This window comes from Nerophis ophidion, linkage group LG19 (genome assembly GCF_033978795.1).
Source record: "Nerophis ophidion isolate RoL-2023_Sa linkage group LG19, RoL_Noph_v1.0, whole genome shotgun sequence".
NCBI lineage: Eukaryota > Metazoa > Chordata > Actinopteri > Syngnathiformes > Syngnathidae > Nerophis > Nerophis ophidion.
In genome coordinates, this window is record NC_084629.1 from 15632375 (window position 1) to 15658894 (window position 26520).

At 40.1% G+C, this 26520-nt stretch overlaps 1 protein-coding gene across 2 annotated transcripts; it reads right to left on the reverse strand.

The window, feature by feature from the left end:
• Nucleotides 1-2186: 2186 nt before the first annotated feature.
• On the reverse strand, nt 2187-25697 carry cracdla (cracd like a). Of its 2 annotated transcripts, XM_061879306.1 has the most exons (10): nt 25472-25695; nt 18894-18944; nt 18682-18826; nt 13987-14122; nt 11953-12117; nt 9831-10067; nt 8763-9756; nt 3565-4247; nt 3407-3491; nt 2188-3340 (listed from the first exon to the last, which is right to left on the reverse strand). In XM_061879306.1, exons 2-10 carry the CDS (start codon nt 18940-18942, stop codon nt 3162-3164), a joined length of 2673 nt encoding a protein of 890 aa, XP_061735290.1. In that variant the 5' UTR covers nt 18943-18944; nt 25472-25695; the 3' UTR covers nt 2188-3161. The 2 variants fall into 2 exon arrangements, with proteins under 2 accessions (XP_061735289.1, XP_061735290.1); XM_061879305.1 differs by having other exon boundaries at nt 2187-3491; nt 25472-25697.
• Nucleotides 25698-26520: the final 823 nt, after the last annotated feature.

The window sequence follows — 26520 nt, forward strand, 5'->3', positions numbered from 1 at the left end:
TTCAAGTATAAAGGGCTCTAATAATGTTGAAAAACATATTTACAATGTGATAAACTGTTTTTTATGTTCGAGCTGTGAACATATTTGATTTATAATTCAAGATTCCTACTTCGCTGGAAATGTATTTATTGGGGTCATGTGCGGAACCAATTAACAGCGATAAGTGAGGGCCGACTGTACAAACAAAGCTGTGCAACTCCAGAATTAGTCAAGCAGTACAGTAGGCTGCTGTAGTATAGAGCAGTAATTCTCAAACTGTGGTGCATGTACCAATAGTGCAGGGGTCGGCAACCTAAAATGTTGAAAGAGCCATATTGGACCAAAATACAAAAACAAACATGTCCGGAGCCGCAATAAAATAAAAGCCATATTACATACAGATAGTGTGTCATGAAATATGAATTGAATTAAGAGGACTTAAAGGAAAACAAATGAGCTCAAATTTACCTACAAATGAGGCATAATGATGCAATATGTACATATAGCTAGCATAAATTGCATGTTAGCATCGATTAGCTTGCAGTCATGCAGTGACCAAACATGTCTGATTAGCACTCCACACGAGTCAATAACATCAACAAAACTCACCTTTGTGCATGGATGCATAACGTTAAAAGTTTTGGTGGACCAAATGAGTTAGAAAAAGAAGTGACATAAAACACGTCTTAGAAAGTCGGAGAAAGTTATACATGTAAACCAGGGGTGCCCATTACGTCGATCGCGATCGACTGGTCGATCTCGGAGGGTGTGTCAGTCGATCTCAAGCCAGGCATTAAAAAATATACATAAAAATGAGCAATCATCAATCATACCAAGACTTCACTTTCGTCAGTTGTTTGACATTCTCGGCACCCGAGGATCTTGTGAGATGACGCTGGCTGCTGCGAGCTCATATTTAAGAAAAAAATCACTAACAGGGCGGACGCAGAGAAACACATTTTATTTCTAGAGACTCCGTACCTACTGTCAAAACTCTAAAGACCGACTGCACAGTTCCTGTCTTCACCATAAAAGACCTGCTTCATCCTGTCTGTACTAACAAAATAAGAGTCTCAGAAAGCTAGTGTGGACAAGCTAGCAAGCTACGGAGTTTGATGCCAATGTATTTCTCCCCCGCCCTCAGCGACCGCTTTCTCACTTGCTTGCCCACCCGCACAGTCACTGACGTCACTCACCTGCTGCCAGACATTAAAGGGCCACACACATATGCTACTCTCATAACAAAGTGTTTAAAAACGAGTATGCAAGTTGGACAAATGAGATGCCAAATCCAACCACTTTCATGTGGTATTGGACAGAAAGGAGGACTTTTTTTCCCCCTCCATTTGAAAATGCGGACGTTATCAGCACCACTGTCTAATTCCAATCAATGCAAGTCATCAGAATCAAATACACCAACTTATATTCTTGTCTTCATGAAAGAAAGGAATCTATGTGTGTTAAACATGCTTGTATTATCATTAAACACCATTAACTTGTTAACAAAAATGTCTCTTTCATAAATCAATAAATATAAATTACAAATAGGAATGAGGTAGATCTCCTCGACTTGGTCAATTGAAAAGTAGCTCACCTGCAGAAAAAGTGTGAGCGCCCCTGATGTAAACAAACTATGGTGAGTTCAAAGACCGCCGAAATTAGTAGGAGAAAATGGCGCCCGCCAAATACTCGAATCAGTGAGGCATGTTTAACAAAAACAGTGTGCTTTATAACAATTAGGGGAGTTTGTGTCATGTTTATCCTCCTACAGAAACTATATTAAAACAAAAAAATATATTTTTAATATATTTTTCATACATTTTTGAAAAAGCTCCAGAGAGCCGCGGGTTGCCGACCCCGCACTAGTGGTATGCAGGCTCCATATAGTTGTACGTTAGACAATCACTTGATTAAAGTAGTTTTATTTCCCTATATTCAGTGTTACTGATCAAACTGTGTGTAAAGTTATAGTAGCCAAAATATTAAATATACTTTTGAAATAAAACCTATGGCTTGTTTTTAATAAATACTTAGGCCTACTACGGTACTGTTTTTTAATGTTAGTCATTCATATTCTGAGGTGGTGCTTTGTGTAAAATGTTTGAGAGCCACTGGTATAGATCATTTTATGAATTATGGAGAATATAAAACGATGTGTGGCTGGGGTTGTGCATCAAAGGCTTCATCTACACACTGAAACAGACAAGTAAATATCAATATTTGTTTTATTATACAACCACAATTTTGGTAAGAGTGAAATCACATTCAGTAATAGTATATTATATCTTAAAGTGGTGGAGTGGATTTTTTTTTAAAGGACACGATAATTAACATACAAAATATACAGTATATTACAGTTCAATAAACAAGCCTTCTGGACAGCCCTAAAAATGAATTAAATGGTTAAAAAAATAATCCTGTGTTTCAAGGTGTGGTTCACCAAAACAGGCGTATCGTAAATAAATCAAGAACGTTTTAACGTCCTCTTATTTGCATTACCTATTTTAGTAATTCACATAATGATGTGGTAATACAGTGTCTCATAAAAGTGAACACACCCTTTACATTTCAGCATGTAGTTTATTATATGTCCTAATGGACAATACTATAGAAAGGATACGTGGACACACTTTAGAGTAGCCAGCGTAAAACTTGCATAGCAGTATGGTAAATGGGTTGTACTTGTATAGCGCTTTTCTACCTTTTTTAAGGAACTCAAAGCCCTTTGACAGTATTTCCACATTCACCATTCACACACACATTCACACACTGATGGCGGGAGCTGTCATGTAAGGCGCTAACCAGGACCCATCAGAAGCAAAGGTGAAGTGTCTTGCTCAAGGACATAACGGACGTGACTAGGACGGTAGAAGGTGGGGATTGAACCAGTAACCCTCAGATTGCTGGCACAGCCACTCTCCCAACTTCATTACTCCATCCCCATAATGGATTTACGATCCACTGAAAAATATAATATTGACTAAATATCTGGCCATGCAAGTGAGTCCCCAGATAATTGTGTCACGCTTCAGTGAAGTAGTGGTGGCATCATGGTTTGGGGCTGCATGAGTGCTGCCGGCACCTAGGAGCTTCGGTTCACTGACAATGCTAAAGTATATCCAAGTTGACACCAAAATGTTGTTGAAATGTGAAGGGGGTTTATTCACTTTGTGTTTCCCTCGTCAGTCCATAGTCTTGTCGCTCCATGCCATGGACTTCCTCTTGGCCAGTTCCATCCAGGAAGGCTGACCGCCGTCAGGTAGAGACGGAAGTACGGGTGATGAAGAGGGCGACGACAAAGACCCTGGGTTTTTCCGCATCCATTTCTCCTCACGGGGAACTCTGGCGGGGCTCTGGGTCTCTGAAAGACCACATTTCGTCAACGTCGCCGTGGGTTGCGTTTCGGACTGCATGGACGACGACGCACCTGCCGGTTTGAAGCAATCTTGTCTTTGGGGTTTCGTCTCACCTGATGCCTTTGATGTTTCCGATTGGGGTTTCCTCAACTCCACCTAAAAGGATCATAAGAAGTTGATGTTTCCAGTGAAAAGACAAAAGGGGTGACAGTAGCAAAGCAGTACAAACCCCTTTAGCTCCAGTAGTCCACTCTGCCTGTTTCTGCAAGACGGAGGCCTTCTCGCTGACCGACCCCGCCCACACTGTCCTATTCCCCAGCAGTGATGGACTCTCTTTTTCCAGCACCACCCTTTTCTCCTCCTCCATTGAAGGGGACGAGGAGGCACACGTCTGGGCTGACGTCGTAGATTTGGGTAAAACGGCGACCGGCTGGAGGCCTCGGTAGTTGCACAAGGACGGGCTTGAGGTGGGGTAAGACTGTGCGAGGGATGGTCTACTATGGGCAGCAGCATGCAAGGGGGATTGTGTCGCCCACTGTGGGACTTCTGGTTCTTTCCATGTCTTCATTGTTGTCTTACTTTGCTCCGGTTCGCCTTTACCACCTTCATCTACACTTTCTTGCAATCTTACAGTGTGAGACTGGATTTGTGTCCCATTTAGGACCTCGCCGGACTTTGGCGGTTGGGCCAGGGTTTGTGGACACGCCGCGGACTGCCCTCCAGTAAAGTCCTTGGGAAACCGCTTTGCAAAAAGCTGATGGAGGCTTCTGGTCTTTTCTATCGCCAAACTCATCCAGGACACCTCGCACGAAGAGGTCTGTGGCGCGGACTGAGACTCCGCAGACGGGTTTGAGGAGACGACTGTTGGGGCTTCTGCCGGCGAGGTGGGAGGTAGGCGTGGGGGATTTAGATCTGTGGAGACAACATGGCAGCTTTTTTCAGGTCTTTCACGCAGAGATCTGGAAATAATTTAACGCCAACACCTTTTTAAGTCACACAGAATTAGAAATAGGTACCGAATTTGGTACGTTTACAGGCACTAAGTCAATTCCTAGGTAGACTTAAAACCAAAAGTTGCTATATTTTAAGACCTTTGTTGCACGTGACGGCTCAAGCACTTGACGAGGAAACAGGTGCTCAAAGCATGCCAAGAAAGCAACAAGCCTGATAGAAAAAAATAGAATGTACAGTAAGTTTTCACTTTTGAAAATGCGCTAGCTTGACGCTAGTTCATATTGGATTTGCCATAGACATGCTACTGATTAGCATTAACAATTTTACATAGCAATTTTCCATCCATCCATTTCCTACCGCGTGTCCCTTTTTGGGTCGTAGGGGGTGCTGGAGCCTATCTCAGCTGCAATCAAACAGTTGGTGTGTAATAAGTACATTAAGTACAGTATCAACACTTTGTAGGATGAAACAAACAACTATATTCAGCTTAATGGCAAAGACTACTCCCTGGCCAGGGAACACATTCTAGCCTATAGACTACTGCCATCTAAAGGAATTGCAACTGCATGCAAAGGCTACCATGCAATACTTGTATATTGTGTTAGTTATTTATATGGGCACCCTCAGTGTGACCTGTATGGCTGTTGACCAATTATGTCGATACCGGTAATTTCCGATATTACATTTAAAGCGTTTATCGATATTATCGAACATCTCTAATGCAGTCTATTACAATGCTTTAGAACTGAATAAATGCGTGATGATTTTGCCGTATTCTTTTTTTAATCATCCTGTATGTGGGACAACAACACACGTCGTTCTCTTTTCTGTGCATTCTAAGTAGTGAAAAACTGCTAGTAGAAGGCAGCTAACAATGCATTCATCAATATATGTACTCCGCCAGTAAAGCCCTCTAAAAAACCACCAACAACGCACCATTTAGATGTTGCTACCTGCATATTAACCAAGCTTTCATCTCCGTAATATCGCTAAAATTCGCTCCATTTTGTCCACTAAAGACGCCGAAATCATTATCCATGCGTTTGTTACGTCTCGTCTCGATTACTGTAACGTATTATTTTCGGGTCTCCCCATGTCTAGCATTAAAAGATTACAGTTGGTACAAAATGCGGCTGCTAGACTTTTGACAAGAACAAGAAAGTTTGATCATATTACGCCTGTACTGGCTCACCTGCACTGGCTTCCTGTGCACTTAAGATGTGACTTTAAGGTTTTACTACTTACGTATAAAATACTACACGGTCTAGCTCCAGCCTATCTTGCCGATTGTATTGTACCGTATGTCCCGGCAAGAAATCTGCGTTCAAAAGACTCCGGCTTATTAGTGATTCCTAGAGCCCAAAAAAAGTCTGCGGGCTATAGAGCGTTTTCCGTTCGGGCTCCAGTACTCTGGAATGCCCTCCCGGTAACAGTTCGAGATGCTACCTCAGTAGAAGCATTTAAGTCTCACCTTAAAACTCATCTGTATACTCTAGCCTTTAAATAGACCTCCTTTTTAGACCAGTTGATCTGCCGCTTCTTTCCTTTCTCCTATGTCCCCCCCTCCCTTGTGGAGGGGGTCCGGTCCGATGACCATGGATGAAGTACTGGCTGTCCAGAGTCGAGACCCAGGATGAACCGCTCGTCGGGACCCAGGATGGACCGCTCGCCTGTATCGGTTGGGGACATCTCTACGCTGCTGATCCGCCTCCGCTTGAGATGGTCTCCTGTGGACGGGACTCTCGCCGCTGTCTTGGATCCGCTTGAACTGAACTCTCGCGGCTGTGTTGGAGCCATTATGGATTGAACTTTCACAGTATCATGTTAGACCCGCTCGACATCCATTGCTTTCGGTCCCCTAGAGGGGTGCGGGGTTGCCCACATCTGAGGTCCTCTCCAAGGTTTCTCATAGTCAGCATTGTCACTGGCGTCCCACTGGATGTGAATTCTCCCTGCCCACTGGGTGTGAGTTTTCCTTGCCCTTTTGTGGGTTCTTCCGAGAATGTTGTAGTCGTAATGATTTGTGCAGTCCTTTGAGACATTTGTGATTTGGGGCTATATAAATAAACATTGATTGATTGACATTGAACATTGTTGTTGTAAGAGCCAACATGGAGGAACTACTTTTCTGGCATGGTGACACACGCCTTGCTCCTCCAACCACTAGCGAGTCATCAGCCACTTGCAAGCTTGAACTCCAAATAACATTGGTTGCGACGCACCGTAAAATAAAAAAGAAGCTTAAGTTGCTTTTGGAAAAAAAAAGTTGGGAAAAGTTAAAGCTAAGTTATAAATCATACAGCTCACCTGAAAGTTATGGCACCAAGCCAGGAGTTGGTCAACTTAGGAAATTAAAAAAATGATTGTCACACACACACGTGTGGTGAGATTATCTTCTGCATTTGACCCATCACCCTCACCCCTTGGGAGGTGAGGGGAGCAGTGAGCGGCAGCGGTGGCCGCGCCGAGAAAAAATTGTTGGTGATTTAACCCCCAATTCCAACACTTGATGCAGAGTGTGCTAAGCAGGGAGGTAATGGGTCCCATTTTTATAGTGGCTACCAACTTGATACTTTATGGCTCCCAACAGATGGAACACAGCATAAAACCATAGCAACATCGCCTGGAAGCATTTTTCATGTGGGGAGTGAGGCTCATTCTGAATTTACTATCCCAGTGACAGCGGACATAGTAAGTCATTGTTTTATGTACTAATTTGACACGTTGTGTGAAATAAATGCCACCAGAAAATATGTTTTGGTAATGCTTAAAATGACCAAAGCAGAGTAGTACCTCAAACTATGAGCACAATGTGTTCCACAACTGAGCTCCTAACTCAGAACACTTCTAACTCAAAGCAGCTTCGCCCTTGAAATTATTTGAAATCCTCCCAAAGCATCACAATTTTAAAGGCCTACTGAAATGAGATTTTTTTATTCAAACGGGGATAGCAGGTCCATTCTATGTGTCATACTTGATCATTTTGCGATATTGCCATATTTTTGCTGAAAGGATTTAGTAGAGAACATCGACGATAAAGTTCCCAACTTTTGGTCGGAAGTAGCAGACGATGTGCGCGTGACGTCACGGGTTATGGAACGCCTCACATCCGCACATTGTTTACAATCATGGCCACCAGCAGCTAGAGCGATTCGGACAGAGAAAGCGACGAGTTCCCCAATAATTTGAGCGAGGATGAAAGATTTGTGAATGAGGAAAGTGAACGTGAAGGACTACACAAAAAAAAAGAAAATAAAAAAACTAGATGGCAGATCGATTTAGATCTTATTAGACAAATTTACTAGGATAATTTTGGAAAATCCCTTATCTGCCTATTGTGTTACCAGCGCGAAATTTAAAATTGCAATTTAGTAAACTAAACCGGCCGTATTGGCATGTGTTGCAATGTTAATAATTCATCATTGATATATAAACTATCAGACTGCGTGGTCGGTAGTAGTGGGTTTCAGTAGGCCTTTAACATATAACATGCCTTTTAAAAAGAAAAACAAACTTTATGATAAGAAATACTGTTTGGAAATCAATACAAAAAGGCATTAATACCACAAACAACTAGAGTAGTTTAAATAATGTATTAATATTGTACATCATTTTCCTAGGGGAAATGACTATTATGTGGTGTCTCCGTCGGGTTAATTGTCTGTCAAGTGTTGTATTATCCGCTTGTTGTATACCACCTGTCAATCAATCAATCAATGTTTATTTATATAGCCCTAAATCACAAGTGTCTCAAAGGGCTGCACAAGCCACAATGACATACTCTGTTCAGATCCCACATTAGGGCAAGGAAAAACTCACAACCCAGTGGGATGTCAATGACTATGCGAAACCTTGGAAAGGACCCCCTCCCCCCCCTCCCGCCCCACACACACAACCTTTAGGGGAAACCAGGTGCAATGGACGTCGAGTGGGTCTAGCATAATATTGTGAAAGTCCAGTCCATAGTGGATCTAACATATAGAGCTGCTGCATGCTTCTGTCCTCACATCTGTGGCAACACTGTCTCTGGACGAATCCCAAGTCAAAATGCTTCTCGTCATTTGGGCGCATGTGGCAGCATACCACGGTGTCTGCGAGGCTGATTCGCTGGTTAGGCTGCTATGAGGTATGACATATTTTTAATAGTTAGTTTCTCGGGTTTGGTTTCTCTCCTGTGCATTAACCTTTTTTTAGTTTCCGATGTTTGGAGGGGAGGTTGTCGATCACGGTTTTTAGAGGGCTTTATAAGCCGGCTAGATCATATACCCATTACCTAAACTGTGAGCAGCCTCTTATTAGCAGTTTTTCACATTTAGAATATACAGAAAATAAATGTGTTCTTGTCCCACAAGGATTGTGAATAATGGATAAAGTTTAAAAAAAAAAGTGCCATTCCCCTTTAACAAACCTTTTAAGTCCGGGATGAAAATATTTCACAGAATCACCAAGAAAACTGAATTATCGTGAATTCACCTGTCACTGTGAAATCTCCCGCAGCGCCCTTTTTGCACACGTCGATGGCGTCGCCACTTTCTTGTGTATTCAGAGCTCCACTTTTCTCCTCAGACATCTTGGAATGACGCCTGGAAGAGCCGTCGGACCAGAATCTCATGGAGTTGGATGTTGAGCGGAGTTTAAAGCCAAACACCGTCTTTCCTTCTTCTTTTTCCTCTTCTTCCTGGACGTCCTGCTCTGCTTCCGCCGTCTCTGACAGGCCGACGGTTTTAGGAACTGTCGCCGATTCCACAGATTTCAGATTTTCCCTTTCCCACAGAAGAACAGAGCTTTTCTGCTTCTGTTGAAATGTTCCCACCATTATGGGTCTCTGTCTGGGTTGTGGATCTATACATTCCTCCTGGCTTGAAGGAGTTACATTCTCAGTTCCTGTCTTGTGTCTCGCTTGCCTTACGGAGCCCACAAAACTGCCCGATCGGGGTCTGTCCTCAGTGCGGCTTTTGGCATAAGTGTTGGAGAAATGGAAGGATCCAGATCCGGGCCTTTTTATCCCTCTTATGCCATCTGCTTCAGATTGATCCTGAAGACAAACAGACGACGACTTGGCCACCGCTGATTCACAGCTGGTGGAGACGTCCTTTATATCAGTCGATGCAGTCTTGCCAATGATGCTGGTCTTGTTGTAGTTCTGGACTTGAAACCCGGAATCTCCTGATGTTCCTTTCAGTTTTAAGGAGGGATGTGGTCTTTCGCTTGACGTTCCAACTCCATGTCTCTGTAGCTTGACTTGAAGAACCCGGGAAGATATTGGGGATAGTCTTCCAGGTAAGGCTTGGTCTGGTGGAGTAGAAGATGTCGGTGCTGCCTCTGTTTGGAGAGGGTCCATCTCAGAGGATTTTGGAAGGAATTGTTGAGGTGTTCTACAAAAAACGTTGGTTCCATGATTTTCCATCACGTCCTGCTTCAAGCTAAGATCCATCACGGGTTCTGCGTGGTTGTTTAGGTTGTCCACCTTAGAATCAAGACAAAAGTCCACATAAGAGAAGGAAATTTCTTTCTTAACATTGGTCAAAGTGGATCACTCACCTCCATCACCCTCCTCTTGGTGCTGGCCCTCTGGTTTCGTGGCTTGACAGACATCCGGTGTCGGGCTGCGGACGTGTCCAAGCAAGAGGTGTACAGGGCCGGGGAACTGAAGTCCAGGGGGGACTCACAAGAGGCGGTGGAGAAGGTAATGGTCGCGGATGGAGTGGTGGGTCTGGATTTAGAGGCTTGCTGTTTGAAGATGGGCGAAAGCGGGCATGAGCTTGGCTGTGATGTGTTCTGAGGGGTCAAACATGGACGTAAAATCTTCATGTTATACAGTGCAACCCACTTAAAGAGCCCCTATAAAACACTTGTAGGCACGTACTGTATTTCGAAATGATGTCTACAAGTAAAATCCCCCCCAAAAGAGAAGCAGTACTGATTTTAGGCTTTGTTTCTCCACATTTCAGATGCCCACTTTAGCTCCAAAATGTGGGCGGACCTGCTTCATCCTGCTCATGTCGCCTACAGAAGACTGGAGATAATTTCATATAGAATAGTTTGTGTTTTGGTAGCATCTTCATCCCGAATCACAATATTTTTGCACAGAATTTGAAGGAATAACCAAATATGGCTGCCAGACTCATTGTCGTAAGTCGTAGCAATCCAACTAAAGAAGATCAGCCTGCATACAGTTCCAAATGATGGCATCATCAGGAAAATATATGGACCTCTCCAGTCGTATTGACAAGCGCAAAATGGGACGCACCATGCGACAGGAGTGTAATTTGCAGCCATCATTTTAATGACTCCTAAGAAGAAGGGTTTTAGTCATAGTTTGGATGGAAGAAAATGTAAAGGCTCAAGCCAAATATGGTCCCGAGGAGCAAGAAAGAGAGAAAACGAGAAAAAAAGAAGGTAAGGTGCTAATATTGTATTTTGCATCCTATTCTACTGATGTTTTCCTCAAGATGCTTGAGGAAAGGCTGAAAGAGCATGAGGAAACACAGGCTATGGTGTCAATAGAAGAGCAGATGATGGTGATGATTTTATACTTCATATTTTATTATAATGGTAACCACATCAGTTTTGAAGTAACCCTGGACCAGAGCGACGAAAACATGCAATTAAGAGATGAATATAATAGTTTGACATGCCTTAATCCACACTGTCTACGCGGGCAGATGACATCACCCCAAGCTCTGGCTATGGAAAGGGAGCGCTCCAAGTACAGTAATTTACCGAATAATAAAAAAATAATTGATATCATGGTAAAGGAGCAAAAAATACCGAAATAAATCTTGTTGGTGAAATCTCTGTCATCCAGACCCTCTGGGTCCGTACTTTATGTCGACAACTCCTCCAACTTGTCAAGTGTTCTTATTAGTAAAAAGTGCCCGCATTAAGTCGAGGTCAACATAATCGGTCAAGTGCTTTCGTCAACATATTAGACCCACGGGGAATATTTCGATAAAAAATGTGTCAGTTTATGTTGATGTGTGTTGTACTGACAACGTCCTCATCAACGCCAGGCGACGTAAAACAAATAAAACCCCGGCAACTCTACTAGTCCCTCATCAAACAGCATTGAAATGTGCAAACAGGGACTCAACATGATTTTGTTTGTGGCCACAGCAATAATAGGGATTGCTTTGATAAGATGCTAAACAAAGTGAATCATCACAATAATAGTTATTTAAAATTTAAACAGTGTGTTCCTAAATGGACTGGAACATAGCCTCCTTTCTGATCATGTGTCCCCCTGGTGGTTGTGGTCCTAAACAACCTTATGTGTTTAAACTTCAAAATAAAAGAATGGAAGTATTCACCCTTTTTAATTAGTAAATGGACAATTGCTAATCTGCTTCTCTCTCTCTATATATATACATACATATATACATATATATATATATATATATATATATATATAACAAAATGTTTTATAACCTTGGATTAGTAGATTAGGGTCAGTATTTAATCTATTATTAAAAATAATCATTATTTAAGAATGTTGGGAGAAAAATGTGTACCTGTACAGTTAGTAAAAGTGTTATGAATGATGGGGACAGCTTGACTCTGGAACGGATTAACCTGACCCCCATTATTTTCTATAGGAAAAAAAGTTTTTAAAAAATCTGAATAAATTCCGCATCCTGGATTAAATGGTCCATCCATAAATCACCTTGCTGAGGGGTCCATGGCTTGTAATGTCCCCCGCTGCATGGATCCCAGGGAGCTTATGAGGGGAAAACCCGTCCCCCGAGCGGCCTCCTACATCCTCTTGGCGCCTGACTGGCAGAACCAGGGGAGGAGGTCCGAGATGCATCTTCTGCTGCTGAAGCTTCATCTGTGTGAAACATCATCTTAGTTAGAGCACACCTTCTCATATAGCGGGGCAATGCTGGATGGAGGGTTGGAGAGGGCGTGCGTGACCCCGGGGAACATGCTTTGTCAGCATCATCCTTTCGAACCCTGCTTCGAAAAACTGTGATGCAAAACGTGCTCATTGTAGCCATTAATCCTGACTTTATCAATCTAATTTATAAAAACAGCACTATTTATTGCCATATGTACAACAAAGCAGACATATATACACCATAATATATATATTATTCATATTTATTAAATATATACACATACACATACACACACATATATACATACACACACACACACACATATACATATATATATATATATATATATATATATATATATATATACACACATATATATACATATATATATATTATATATCAGTGACGTGCGGTGAACTAAACACCAGGTGAGGCATGCATACTTTTTTTTCTTCTTTTTATTTTTTTTTTTTTACTTAAGTTCATATGTGCAGCTCTAGTTATTGTTGATTTAAGACGCACATTAGAGTTATAGGGGGAAAAAGGGAGTTATTCGCTTTCATAAAAACTTTATCATAATGATATTATGATATGATAAATGGTTAAATCATAATTTATAAATAATGATATTTATCATACCATAATATCATATTGATATTATGATATGATAAATGTTTAAAATTGTTATTAAATACTCGTTGGTCCCATTTGCTTTTAACAAAATAAATCAAGTATTGTGAGTGTATCTTACCTTTCTATATTTGTACCTGAAGCAGCAATAGCTATCCTCCATGAAAACGTACTTTGTATGATCGCATTCATTTTGTCTTAAAGTCCAGTTTAGGAAAGTATTTAATCTCGGACACAGTATATATAATCCTCCATATTGGCAGGCACATTCATTTAATTTAATTTAATTCCAAAAAATTTAAAAATATTTTTGCATCTGAGAAAAAACACCCACAAACGCTGGCCTACTCTAATAAAAATGCCATGTTTGTTATAAATACAGATAAAAAAAAAAAAAAAAGAAAAAAGGCTGGCTTCTGCTGGAGAGACCTGTGTCTGCTAGCTTGAGCGCCCCCACTTCTCCCAGTGTAGCGAGTCAGAGTACTCCTGAGGCATTGAACTGCAAGTTGACAATACATCGCCCCCTACCTTGAGGCAGAAGCACATGCTGCCTCATGGCCCGCCTTTTCCCCGTGGCAACAAGCATGCGGCCCCTCGCACGCACACGCCCAATACACACTGTGTGTAGCCGTGGAGGCATCGCCTGTGTCACCCTCACTTCTCGTATGCTGCGTTGTTTTGATCAGGAAACATAGAATTTCCACAATTTTGACCATGAAAATTATCAAAATATACAGAACCATAGAACATAGAAAGCATAAACCAAAAGAGAAATGTTAAAACTTGTTTTATTACTGTGTTTTGGAACATCTCATGGTTAAGCCACCTGGTGGCAGGTGAGGCACTGCCTCCCCTGACAGCACATCACTGATATATAGAGGTTAAAAACGGCCAGGAAAATACTGGTTGTTTTATACTGTGAGGTTGGGAGATTTGTACACTAACAGCTAGTCAGAGTCACTCACGCACTGGTGGAAAAAAGCGTCTCAGAGGTTGTTTACAAGTTAGCAAACCACATATAAAGCTAATTTTAAGGTATTAGTCATCAGTGAAGCTTAGTCATCAACCAACTGTCCAGTAGCTAAAAAATAGGATTTATGAAATCTGATTATCTTTAATTGTAATCAACAAACTGATTTTAAAAACAAGATTTCAAAGAGATACGTTTTATGTTTGATTTTGTCCAAAACAGGTCTTGAAAGAGGGGGGTCAACGATATACTTGGTTACCTGCAAAGCTTTAATCTTGCTGTGAACGCTTTCCTGTGATGAAACCTTCGCCGGCTCCTCGTCTGTCAGGTCCTCCTCCGCCCAGAAGATGCTGTCGTGGGACAGCGCCCGGGATCCTATCGTCCCTTGAGGGCATCTTTGTGTTTAAAGTGGTGTGGGTAGAAGTGAGAGGGAATATTTGAGTCACATCACATAGTATGTCACAACAACTCTTTCAAAGTATATTTTAGAAACTGTTTCTGAAATATAAACTTGTAAAAATCGCAGAATATAAAAATAACCTCTGTATTAACCTAGCAGACGGTATTTTGGGTTTGGAATATTTGAGTCATGTCACTTAATATGTCATTAAAGATCTTTAAAAGTATATGAAATATTAACTTGTAAAAATAGCAGAATATAAAAATAACCTCCACATTAACCGAGGAGACACCATTTTAGTTCGGAATATTTGAGTTATGTTATAAAAGCTTTCTAAAAGTATATTTCAGAAGATTTTGGTAAAATCCAAGATAGTAAAAATAGCACAATTTCAAGCAACCTATTATTAGACTCAGCCGATGGCATTTTGGTTGGAATATTTGATTACGTCACATAACAACCCATGAAGGCTATTGGAAAAAATATTTTTTAAGTGTTTACTTCAATATGAGATGGTAAATATAGCAGATTTAAACAACCAACATATTCTACACAATAGATAGCATTTTTGTTTGTAATATTTGATTTATGTCACGTAATATTTCACGAAAACTCTTAAATAGTATATTTTCAAAACGTTTGGTGAAATCTAAGCTGGTAAAATAGCAGAATGCAAAAATTACATACGTAATTAAACCAGCAGAGGACATTTTGCTTTGGAATATTTGAGTTACATCACATAATATATCACTAAACCTCTTTAAAAGTATATTTTAGAAGCTGTTTGTGAAATATAAACTTGTAAAGATAGCAGAATATAAAAATAACCTCTGTATTAACACAGAGGTTTAGAAGAATTTTGTAAAATTCAATATAGTAAAAATAGCACAATTTAAACAACCCACATGTTCTACTCAATATATAGCATTTTGGTTTGGGATATTTGATTTATATCACATATGTCACAAAAGCTCTTTAAAAGTATATTTTCAAAACTTTTGTGAAATCTAAGCTGGTAAAAATAGCACAACGCAAACATTGAACACGTATTTAAACCAGCAGACAGCATTTTGGTTTTAAATATTTGAGTCACTTTGAGTAGTTTATCACGAAAGCTCTTTCTAAGAATATTGTATAAGCTTTTTGTCAAATATCAGCTTGGAACAAGCGGTCGTAATGGATGGGAGCTTGTAAAAATGGCAGATTTTAAAGATAAGATACAACTTTTCCAGGCAGACGACATTTTGATTTGGAATATTTGAGTTCTGTCGTTGTATATTTCTCACAATAGCTTTTTAAAAGTACTATTCAGAAGCTTAATGTAAATTCTAAGATAGTAAAAACAGCATGATTTTATACATCCAACATTTTCGGTTCACAGCCGAGTGTGAAGCGACAGGGATGAGAGTCGGGACCTCCGGGTCGGGGTCCGCGGTTTTCGCCCGGAGGCGGGTGGGGTGCCATCTCCGGGTTGGGGAGGAGACCCTGCCCCAAGTGGAGGAGTTCAAGTACCCAGGAGTCTTGTTCATGAGTGAGGGAAGAGTGGATCGTGAGATCGATAGGCGGATCGGTGCGGCGTCTTCAGTAATGCGGAAGTTGTATCGATCCGTTGTGGTGAAGAAGGAGCTGAGCCGGAAGGCAAAGCTCTCAATTTACCGGTCAATCTAAGTTTCCATCCTCACCTATGGTCATGAGCTTCGGGTTATGACCGAAAGGACAAGATCACGGGTACAAGCGGCCGAAATGAGTTTCCTCCGAGGAGTGGCAGGGCTGTCTCCCTTAGAGATAGGGTGAGAAGCTCTGCCATCCGGGAGGAGCTCAAAATAAAGTCGCTGCACCTCCACATCGAGAGGAGCCAGATAAAGCGGTTTGGGCATCTAGTCAGGATGCCAACCGAACGCCACCCTAGGGAGGTGTTTAGGGCAGGTCCAACCGGTAGGAGGCCACGGGGAAGACCCAGGACACATTGGGAAGACTATGTCTCCCGGCTGGCCCGGGAATGCCTCGGGACTCCCTGGGAAGAGCTGGACGAAGTGGCTGGGGAGAGGAAAGTCTGGGCTTCCCTGCTCAGGCTGCTGCCCCCGCTACCCGACCTCGGATAAGCGGAAGGAGATGGATTGATGGATGGAACATATTCTAGCCAGCAGACGGCATTTTCCTTTGGAAAACTTGAGTTACGTCCCGTAATAAGCCAAGAAAACTCTTTAAAAGTATAATTTAGAATATTTTTGTGAAATCCAAACCTGCAAAAATTGCAGCTTGTAAAATCAGATATGTATTTACATTTAACCCACCAGACAGCATTTTTGCTTTGGAATGTTAGAGCCACATCACATAGTATGGCACAAAATATGTTTTATAATTTTTTTCTGAAATATATTCTTGTAAAAGAGAATGCAAAAATGACTCAGCAGATGGCATTTTGGTATGGAACATTTTACTTATTACATGCCCTTTAAAAGTATATTTGGCAGCTTTTGGTGAAATCTAAAATGGTAAAATTAGTAGACTGCAAAAATCAGATACGTATCTAACACGCCAGATGACATTTTGGTTTGGCGTATTTGAGTTATGTCATGGAATAAGTCAGGAAAACTCTTTGAAAGTAATTTTTTTAAGTTTCTTGTAAAATCTAAGATGGCAAATATAGTACAGTAAAAAATTAACTACATTTTTAACATACAAACCCCGTTTCCATATGAGTTGGGAAATTGTGTTAGATGTAAATATAAACGGAATACAATGATTTGCAAATCATTTTCAACCCATATTCAGTTGAATATGCTACAAAGACAACATATTTGATGTTCAAACTGATAAACTTTTTTTTTTTGCAAATAATCAACTTTAGAATTTGATGCCAGCAACACGTGACAAAGAAGTTGGGAAAGGTGGCAATAAATACTGATAAAGTTGAGAGATGCTCATCAAACAATTATTTGGAACATCCCACAGGTGAGCAGGCTAATTGGGAACAGGTGGGTGCCATGATTGGCTATAAAAGCACCTTCCATGAAATGCTAAGTAATTCACAAACAAGGATGGGGCGAGAGTCACCAATTTGTAAGCAAATTGTCAAACAGTTTTAGAACAACATTTCTCAACGAGTTATTGCAAGGAATTTAGGGATTTTACCATCTACCGTCTAATATCATCAAAAGGTTTGGAGAATCTGGAGAAATCACTGCACGTAAGCGATGATATAACGGACTTTCGTTCCCTCAGGCGGTACTGGATAAAAAACCAACATCAGTGTGTAAAGGATATCACCACATGGGCTCAAGAACACTTCATAAAACCACTGTCAGTAACTACAGTTGGTTGCTACATCTGAAAGTGCAAGTTAAAACTCTGCTGTGCAAAGCAAAACCCATTTATCAACAACACCAAGGAACGCCGCTGGCTTCGCTGGGCCCGAGCTCATCTAAGATGGACTGATGCAAAGTGGAAAAGTGTTCTGTGGTCTGACGAGTCCACATTTCAAATTATATTTGGAAACTGTGGACGTGGTGTCCTCCTGAACAAAGAGGAAGATAACCATCCGCGCAAAGTTCAAAAGCCAGCATCTGTGATGGTATGGGGGTGTATTAGTGCCAAATGCATGGGTAACTTACACATCTGGAAGGCACCATTAATGCTGAAAGGTCAATACAGGTTTTGGAGCAACATATGTTGTCATCCAAGCAACGTTATCATGGACGCCCCTGCTTATTTCAGCAAGACAATGATAAGCCACGTGTTACAACAGCGTGGTTTCGTAGTAAAAGAGTGCGGGTACTTTCCTGGCCCGCCTGCAGTCCAAACCTGTCTCCCATCAAAAAATGGGGGCAAGCGGTGTCGTAAAATACGACAACGGAGACCCCGGAGTGATGAACGACTAAAACTCGACATAAAAAAAGAATGACAAAGAATTCCAATTTCAAAGCTTCAACAATTACTTTCCTCAGTTCCCAAACGTTTTATGAGTGTTGTTAAAAGAAAAGGTGATGTAACACAGTGGTGAACATGCCTTTTCCCAACTACTTTGGCACATGTTGCAGCCATGAAATTCTAAGTTAATTATTATTTGCAGAAAAAAAAATAAAGTTTATGCGTTTCAACATCAAATATCTTGTCTTTGTAGTGCATTCAACTGAATATGTGTTGAAAAGGATTTGCAAATCATTGTATTTCATTTATATTTACATTTGACACAATTTCCCAACTCATATGATAACAGGGTTTGTAGCAGATGACGTTTTGGTTCGGATTATTTGAGCTATGTCATGTAATAAGTCTCAAAAAGCTCTTTAAAAGTCTATTTTAGAAACTTTTTTTGACATCAAAGCTGGTAAATATAGCAGAATATAATTTTAGGATACACAAGAGACAACATTTTGGCTTGGAATTTTTAATTTTAGTTAATTCATGCAGTAAATCCCAAGAGCTGTTCATGATTGCCTTTTGGTCACATGACAAAAACACCAGTCTCAACGTTTAGGTAACTGCACCAGAGCGAAACACACCGAGTAGTTTTTTTCCAGACTACCTAACCCCAAGAGGGCAAATACTCACGCTAAATCTTCCTCCGAGCCGAGTGTCTCTCCCGCGTGGATGTCACTGGTCGACTGGCTGAGTTTGGCGTTGAACTCCTCGCCGGTTCTTTTACTCTTCCCGAAAAGACGAGACCTCAGGGCCTTTATTTTGGACTTCCTGGGTCCTGACAGACACACGTTACCTCAGACTATGCCCTCTGCCTGTGTACAATCTTGGTCAGATGATCTCACCTGAGGTGTCCTCACTAGCGTCCTCTGCATCTCCCCAGAAGGCCTCCATCCCTGGAAGCACAAAAAGCATCCGGGAACATTTTAATGCAGGGGTCCCCAAACTACGGCCCGTCAGCGTCCAAAATCCGGCCCACGGGAAGTCCCAAGTTACAAAAAAATAATTATTTTATTTTATTTTTCATTTTTATTTTTTTTAAATCTGTCCTTTCTAATCCATTTTACTGTTGTTACCTGTTGTGTCTCCTAGCCGCTCAGTCAAATCATATTGTCGAAAAATGCATTTTACAGTGATAACTTGACATATATATATATACACACAGTATATACTATAAAAACAGTGGCACTTTTTATATTTTCCTAGGTTTGTTTTTTATTGTAGCAACATGGTGGTTAACGTTTTGGAGACTTGTGTATGCGTGTGCATATATTAGGGTTGTGGGAAAAAATCAATTGGAATTTGAATCGCGATTCTCAGTTTTAAAAAATGGATGTTTTTTTGTTTTTGCTTTTTTATCAATCCAACAAAACAATACACAGCAATACCATAACAATGCAATCCAATTCCAAAACCAAACCTGACCCAGCAACACTCAGAACTGCAATAAACAGAGCAATTGAGAGGAGACACAAACACGACACAGAACAAACCAAAAGTAGTGAAACAAAAATGAATATTATCAACAACAGTATCAATATTAGTTATAATGTCAGCATAGCAGTGGTGAAAAATCCCTCATTGACATTATCATTAGACATTTATATAAAAAATAAAAAAAAGAACAATTGTGTCACAATGGCTTACACTTGCATCGCATCTCATAAGCTTGACAACACACTGTGTCCAATGTTTTCACAAAGATAAAATAAGTCATATTTTTGGTTTGTTTAATAGTTCAAACAAATATACATTACTGCAATCAGTTGATAAAACATTGTCCTTTACAATTATAAAAGCTTTTTACAAAAATCGACGACTCGGCTTGCATGTCAGCAGACTGGGGTAGATCCTGCTGAAATCCTATGTATTGAATGAATAGAGAATCCTTTTAAATCGGGAAAAAAATTGTTTTTGAATCGAGAATTGTGTTGAATTGAAAAAAAATCTATTTTGAATCAAATCTTGACCCCAAGTGTAGATTCCTAAAGTAGCCTTAAGCTTGACGCTCCTCTACTAGCACATTCACTCCGCTTGCTGCGGCAACAACAAAACAAAACTCCAGACGTTCTTCTTCGTTTGTATGGTTTACTTGTGATCTTAATAATTCAAAACATAAAACAGTCACGATGTGGGAACAAATGAATGACAAAATTAAGAGAGAGTTTGTTGCAGTACGAGTTAGAAAAAGTATGAATGAGTATGAATGAGGTCAAAAAACTGTGTCTCGATTCCACCGCACCTGACAGCCATTACCCATGACACCTTGCGTCCAAAAACCCCCTTACCACACAGATCCTTCCGCCATATATGCACTTAAAACAGTTACGTCATCAAATCATTTTGACAAATGTAATAATTACAATTAAAGTGAGCTTTATATAATTACTCTAAGCATTCAATATATCAATTTTCTTATCATGCAAATAAAGTAAATAGTCCCATTTTGACTGAATAAACATAAAGCACCTTCCATAAAATGTAAATTAATTTAAACAGCATTTAGGCTCCTACACCAAGAATCGATATTGAATTGAATCGTGGGACACCCAAAGATTCGCAGCCCTAATATATATATATATATATATATATATATATATATATATATATATATATATATGTGTGAAATTATTTCACTGCGCTTGTTAAGGGATGATAGATCTGGATGATATATAATAAACAGTTGAATATTCAATAACATGGCAAATTCTTGCATCCAGCACACCTTACAACAGTGGTAATAAAAGATGCAACCTATGCTTAAAAGAGAAACTGTTTATTATATATCATCCAGATCTATCATCCCTTAACAAGCGCAGTGAAATCATTTCAACATGCCGCCACAGACGGAAACACCTCCTAGGTAACACATGAGCCAATCACCATGCCCCTACGCCTGCCTGTACCCACCCACTCTGTGCCCTATATAAACCATTGTATGTGAATGCTTCCATTAAAATCTCCTGATGATTGAGGGAACCCCTCATGAAACAGTTCTGTAGAGACGAAGTAGTCTTGTGATTTTTCCCACACCTACACACATGTATATATATATATATATATATATATATATATATATATATATATATATATATATATATATATATATATACATACATATATATATTGTTCAAATTGTTCTAACCCAAAGTGGCCCCTGAGTCAAAAAGTTTGGGGACCCCTGTTTTAGAGCATGTTTGGACACAATGCCGCTGGTCTAACATTAGAAGAAGTGGCTCTGTTTCGTAGCGCTCATGTTTGCAGATAACAAGTCATGCAACATCTTGGACCATGTCCATTGTGGTTCAAAGGTTTATTGCTCTTATCAGAACAAACCTTGGTGTGTCCAATGTTGTCACCTGCTAATGAGATCCAGTAAAACAACCAGAATATTAAAAACAGCTCTCACTATGATCCAAACTGCTTTGGATTACTCATTTTTACTGTGCATACTGTTCAATACTAGACCTTAACTCACACTAAAGTACACTCACGAGCTTGTTAAAATCTATCATGCCTAAATCCCAGGTGTCTTTCCCCCTGTGCAAGTCAAGTCATGTCCTCATCTTAATAATGCCAGTGCAAAGATTCTGCTCTCCAATTAGAGCTGGTACAAGTTGTGAAGAACCGCAGTCGTGCGAAATGTCACGCCAGACCTCAGCAGAGTTAGCATCAAATCAGTGGCCTAGTGGTTTGAGTTTCCGCCCTGAGTTCGGTAGGTTGTGAGTTCAAACCCCGGCCGAGTCATACCAAAGACTATAAAAATGGGGCCCATTACCTCCCTGCTTGACACTCAGCATCAAAAGTTGGAATTGGGGGTTAAATAACCAAAAATGATTCCTGAGCGCAGCCACCGCTGATGCTCACTGCTCCCCTCACCTCCCAAGGGGTGAACATGGGGATGGGTCAAACGCAGAGAATAATTTCGCCACACCTCGTGTGTGTGACAATCATTGGTACTTTAACTTTAAAGCATTAAATATAGGTCCCCTCTTATAAGAGACTTTTTTTTAAAATGATCCTGTACCGATATAAATGTGAGAGGAATCAATCCGTTTTTGAGAGAAGAGTTTTCAATTTACAGTAAGAAACAAAAAAATAACAAAGCAAATAATAGGCTAATCTTGCATGATAGTTGTAATGAAATGTGAGTGCAATGTTAGCACTGGGCTAACATAGCTACGCTAGGGTTGCTAACGTCTGTGTCCTCTTGTACCACTCCTTAATGTGACTTTGATCTATGTGAAGTATGGCATCAAGTGCAGACCTATCATAATCTATCCATCCATCCATTTTCTACCGCTTGTCCCTTTCGGGGTCGCTGGAGCCTATCTCAGGTGCATTCAGGCGGAAGGCGGGGTACACCCTGGAATAGTCGCCACCTCATAGATATGTTGCTGTTAAAATGTGAGTGTAATGTTAGCACTGTAGCTAACATAACTTTGTTGATGTTGCGTAGAACGCAAAACCTACTATTCTTACCTATTGGCACCTGCCGTATTTAGGATCTGCATTAGTCCTGAAATTTTGAAATGGAACCGTGAAGAATGGGGGAGATATTAATAAAATAATCTTGCCTTGCTTCAGACTTCCGCCAAACAAAGCTCTTGAAATGTGCAAAACCCATGACGTTTTTTGCGTCGATGATGTCACCGGACTGCCCATCTTGCTGTGGGGCAGACTTGCTCGTACATGCACATGCATCCTCCGCTGTTGCCATTTTTAATACAAAGTAGCCTATAGTAGGAACCTAATCTGTCAGTAGACTCGCTACGGAGGCGCAGTGGAGACACGTAAATAAGACAGCCCACAAAATGGAGCTTCCTGAAGAGTTAGAAAGCCACTTGAAAAAGATCTGTAAAACATAATCTATGCAAAATATTGACCAAAGAACCACCATTACATGTTATGTAGACCAGTGGCCGTGGCCCGATTGGTACCGGGCCGCAGAATAATTTTTTATAGATTTTTTTTTTTTTTTTTTTTTAAATAAAAAAATTATTATTTTTTTACTAAATCAACATAAAAAAACACAATATACACTTACAATTAGTGCACCAACCACAAATACCTCCCTTTTTCATGACAAAAACGTACCTTTTTCATGACAAAGAAAAAAAAAAAAAAGGATTTTTACTGCATACCTTTGGTAAGTGCTGGAGTGAGAAGAGGTTTCAAATTAATTAGCGCCATATATATATATATATGTATACATATATATATATATATGTATATATATACATATACATATATGTATATATATGTATATGGTATTTTTATGTATTTTTATCTATTTATTTATGTTCTTATGTTTTTATGTGTTATTATGACTTTGCACTAAATTAGTTCTGTGTTGGCCCTGGATTAGGTGGCGACTTGTCCAGGGTGAATCCCGCCTTCCGCCCGATTTTAGCTGAGATAGGAACCAGCGCCCTCCGCGGCCGCAAAAGGGAATAAGCGGTAGAAAATGGATGGATGGATAGTTTTGCTTACAATTTCATTGTACAATGTATAATGACAATAAAGATCTATTCTATTCTATTCTATTCTATGTCAAAAATGGCGCTTCTTTGAGCCACTTTTTACGTTGTGAAAACAGCTCATTAGCATTAAATCTACAGACACACTTTCTTAAAAGCAGTCCGAGGTTTCTCATTGTGCCCATTGGGTTGAGTTTTTTCTTGCCCTAATGTGGGATCTGAGGATGTCGTTGTGGCTTGTGCAGCCCTTTGAGACATTCGTGATAAAGGGCTGTGTAAGTAAACTTTGATTGATTGATTGATTGATATATTGATTGATTGGTTGATTGATTGATTGATTGATTGATAGATTGATTGATTGACTTGAGACAGTCTAAATTCCAACATCAAGGCTAGATTTTGGACGACACATTCAGAATTGTTGAAAAATACTGTAACGTGACTTTGTATAAGGATGTGTAGCAAAGCCGGTTTGTTTTAAAGTGGTGGTAAATAGACAGAGGGGGTTGATATAGCAAGGAGCGGGTCAGAGAGGGGGGGTGTTAATCCTTCATGACGTCTATAAAACTTGAAAAGTGAGTGATCTGTCCGCCTCCTTTGTCAGAAAACAAATGAGGGAGATGAACGATTTTTCTCATGTTTGGTGCTCATAAACAGAATGTAGTGCAGGGGTGTCAAACGTACGGCCCGAGGGCCGGATCAAGCTCGCAAACAGGTTTTATACGGCCCGCGGGATGAGTACAAAAATGAACCTGACATTTGTGAATGAAATAAACAGCTGTTCTAAATATGTCGCAATAGCAATTCTATATAGATGATGCTACATATGTACAAAATAAACCACATGATGTTAGAACATCCATCCATCCATCCATTTTCTACCACTTATTCCCTTTCGGGGTCGCGGGGGGCGCTGGCGCCTATTTCAGCTACAATCGGGCGGAAGGCGGGGTACACCCTGGACAAGTCGCCACCTCATCGCAGGGCCAACACAGATAGACAGACAACATTCACACACACATTCACACACTAGGGCCAATTCAGTCGAGGAAAATGATCAAACTACATAAATAACATACTGATTTTGATATAATTTTTCTATCTTAATAGATTTAAAAAATAACACCAATGAGTTCACTGATAAACATTTTCACATATATTTATTCAAACAATATAAATAACAACAAATAACGATAGAATACTATCAACCGTAACATGTAAAAAAAAAACAAAAAAAAAAACATCATGATTTGCACATTTTCAGAATGTGCTTGTTCTATTCTTAAACAAAAAAAAGCAATCGGAAGTGGTCTTTATTTTTAAGTTATTGTGCCGTAATTTTACCAGTCCAGCCCACTTGGGAGTAGACTTTTCTCCATGTGGCCCCCCTTCTAAAATGAGTTTGACACCCATCATCTCGGAACACATGTCACTGCTGGAATGTTTTTTTTTAAAGTTACGTTTGCATAATAGGGGACAGCTTGACTCTGGATCAAACTATGGGAAAACCAGTACTAAATCCCAACAAATGAGAGGTCAACTGTGTGCCAAATCCCATGTATTCGGTGTTCTATTCATTTATAATATTAAAAATGAACCAATTAATCATCTTGCTAGCACAGCATGTGTGCATGCCAAAAAAAAGCCCGGCTCATATCACAGCTGCACAATAAAGACAAGATGTATCAGCTCATGGATGCAAAGTCCAGCCTGCACCTCTCATATTGTTCCACCTTCCCGCTGTCTGACTAACACGTGATTAAAAAAACAGGATTTAAAGTGCATTTAATAACATAATTGTTCTGCTATCTCCACTCCTACTATGCATCAAGATGGAATTTTAACCTTAAACCACAAATGGAGGATCATCTTATTCCACAACATGACAAACTTCACACACAACAGCAGCAGCACAAAAAATACAATAATAAAATATAAAGTACCTCAAGCCGTCCTGGGACCCCCCTCTTGGCGTCTTTTGTCCCCTCCCCTCCCCAAGTTGTCCTGTCACCGTCCCAATGTTTGAACCTGCAGGCTTGTCGTCCACATCTGCAGAGAGACAGGACGGGGTGGGCGAGTGGAAGGAGAGAGAGAGAGAGAGAGAGGTAGAGAAGGTCACTCCATGGTTGGACGAGGACAACATGCACAATAAGAGAAAAGAGGGCGAGAGAGAGAGAGAGAGCGGGAAAGAGGGATACTCTATTACATTAGTAGCACACTGTGCCCCTCTGCGCTAAGCTCCTTATAAAACACTAACCTGATTTTAGGCACAGAAATGAGAGTAACAGAGAGAGGGAGGGAAGGAGGGAGTATAAAAACAAAAGCTGAAAGGATGTCCACACCGTAAGAAGTGTTACACCTGCAGGAAGTGGAGGCGTGCACACAACATGTTAAATGATTCAAACAATCCAGCAACAAAAAGTGCAGGTCATGTTTGAAGCAACATTTTCACTTTCTTAATGGTCATGCAAGTGTAAAAAGAAGTGAACCACGAGCAAAACACACACCGTCCCCTGGAACAGCGGTTCTCAAATGGGGGTACGTGTATGCCAAGGGGTACGTGATATTTTTTTTAAATGTTCTAAAAATAGCAACAATTCAAAAATCCTTTATAAATATATTTATTACTTCAACAAAATATGAATGTAAGTTTATAAACTGTGAAAAGAAATGCAATAATGCAATATTAATTTTTGTGGACATGTTCCATAAGTATTTTTTAAAAGAAATGTTTAGAATTAAGTTCATGAATCCAGATGGATCTCTATTATAATCCCCAAAGAGGGCACTTTAAGTTGATAATTACTTCTATGTGTAGAAATCTTTATTTATAATTGAATCACTTGTTTATTTTTCCGCACGTTTTTAGTTATTTGTATATCTTTTTTTCCAAATAGTTCAAGAAAGACCACTACAAATGAGCAATATTTTTGCACTGTTGTACAATTTATTAAATCAGAAACTGATGACATAGTGCTGTATTTTACTCCTT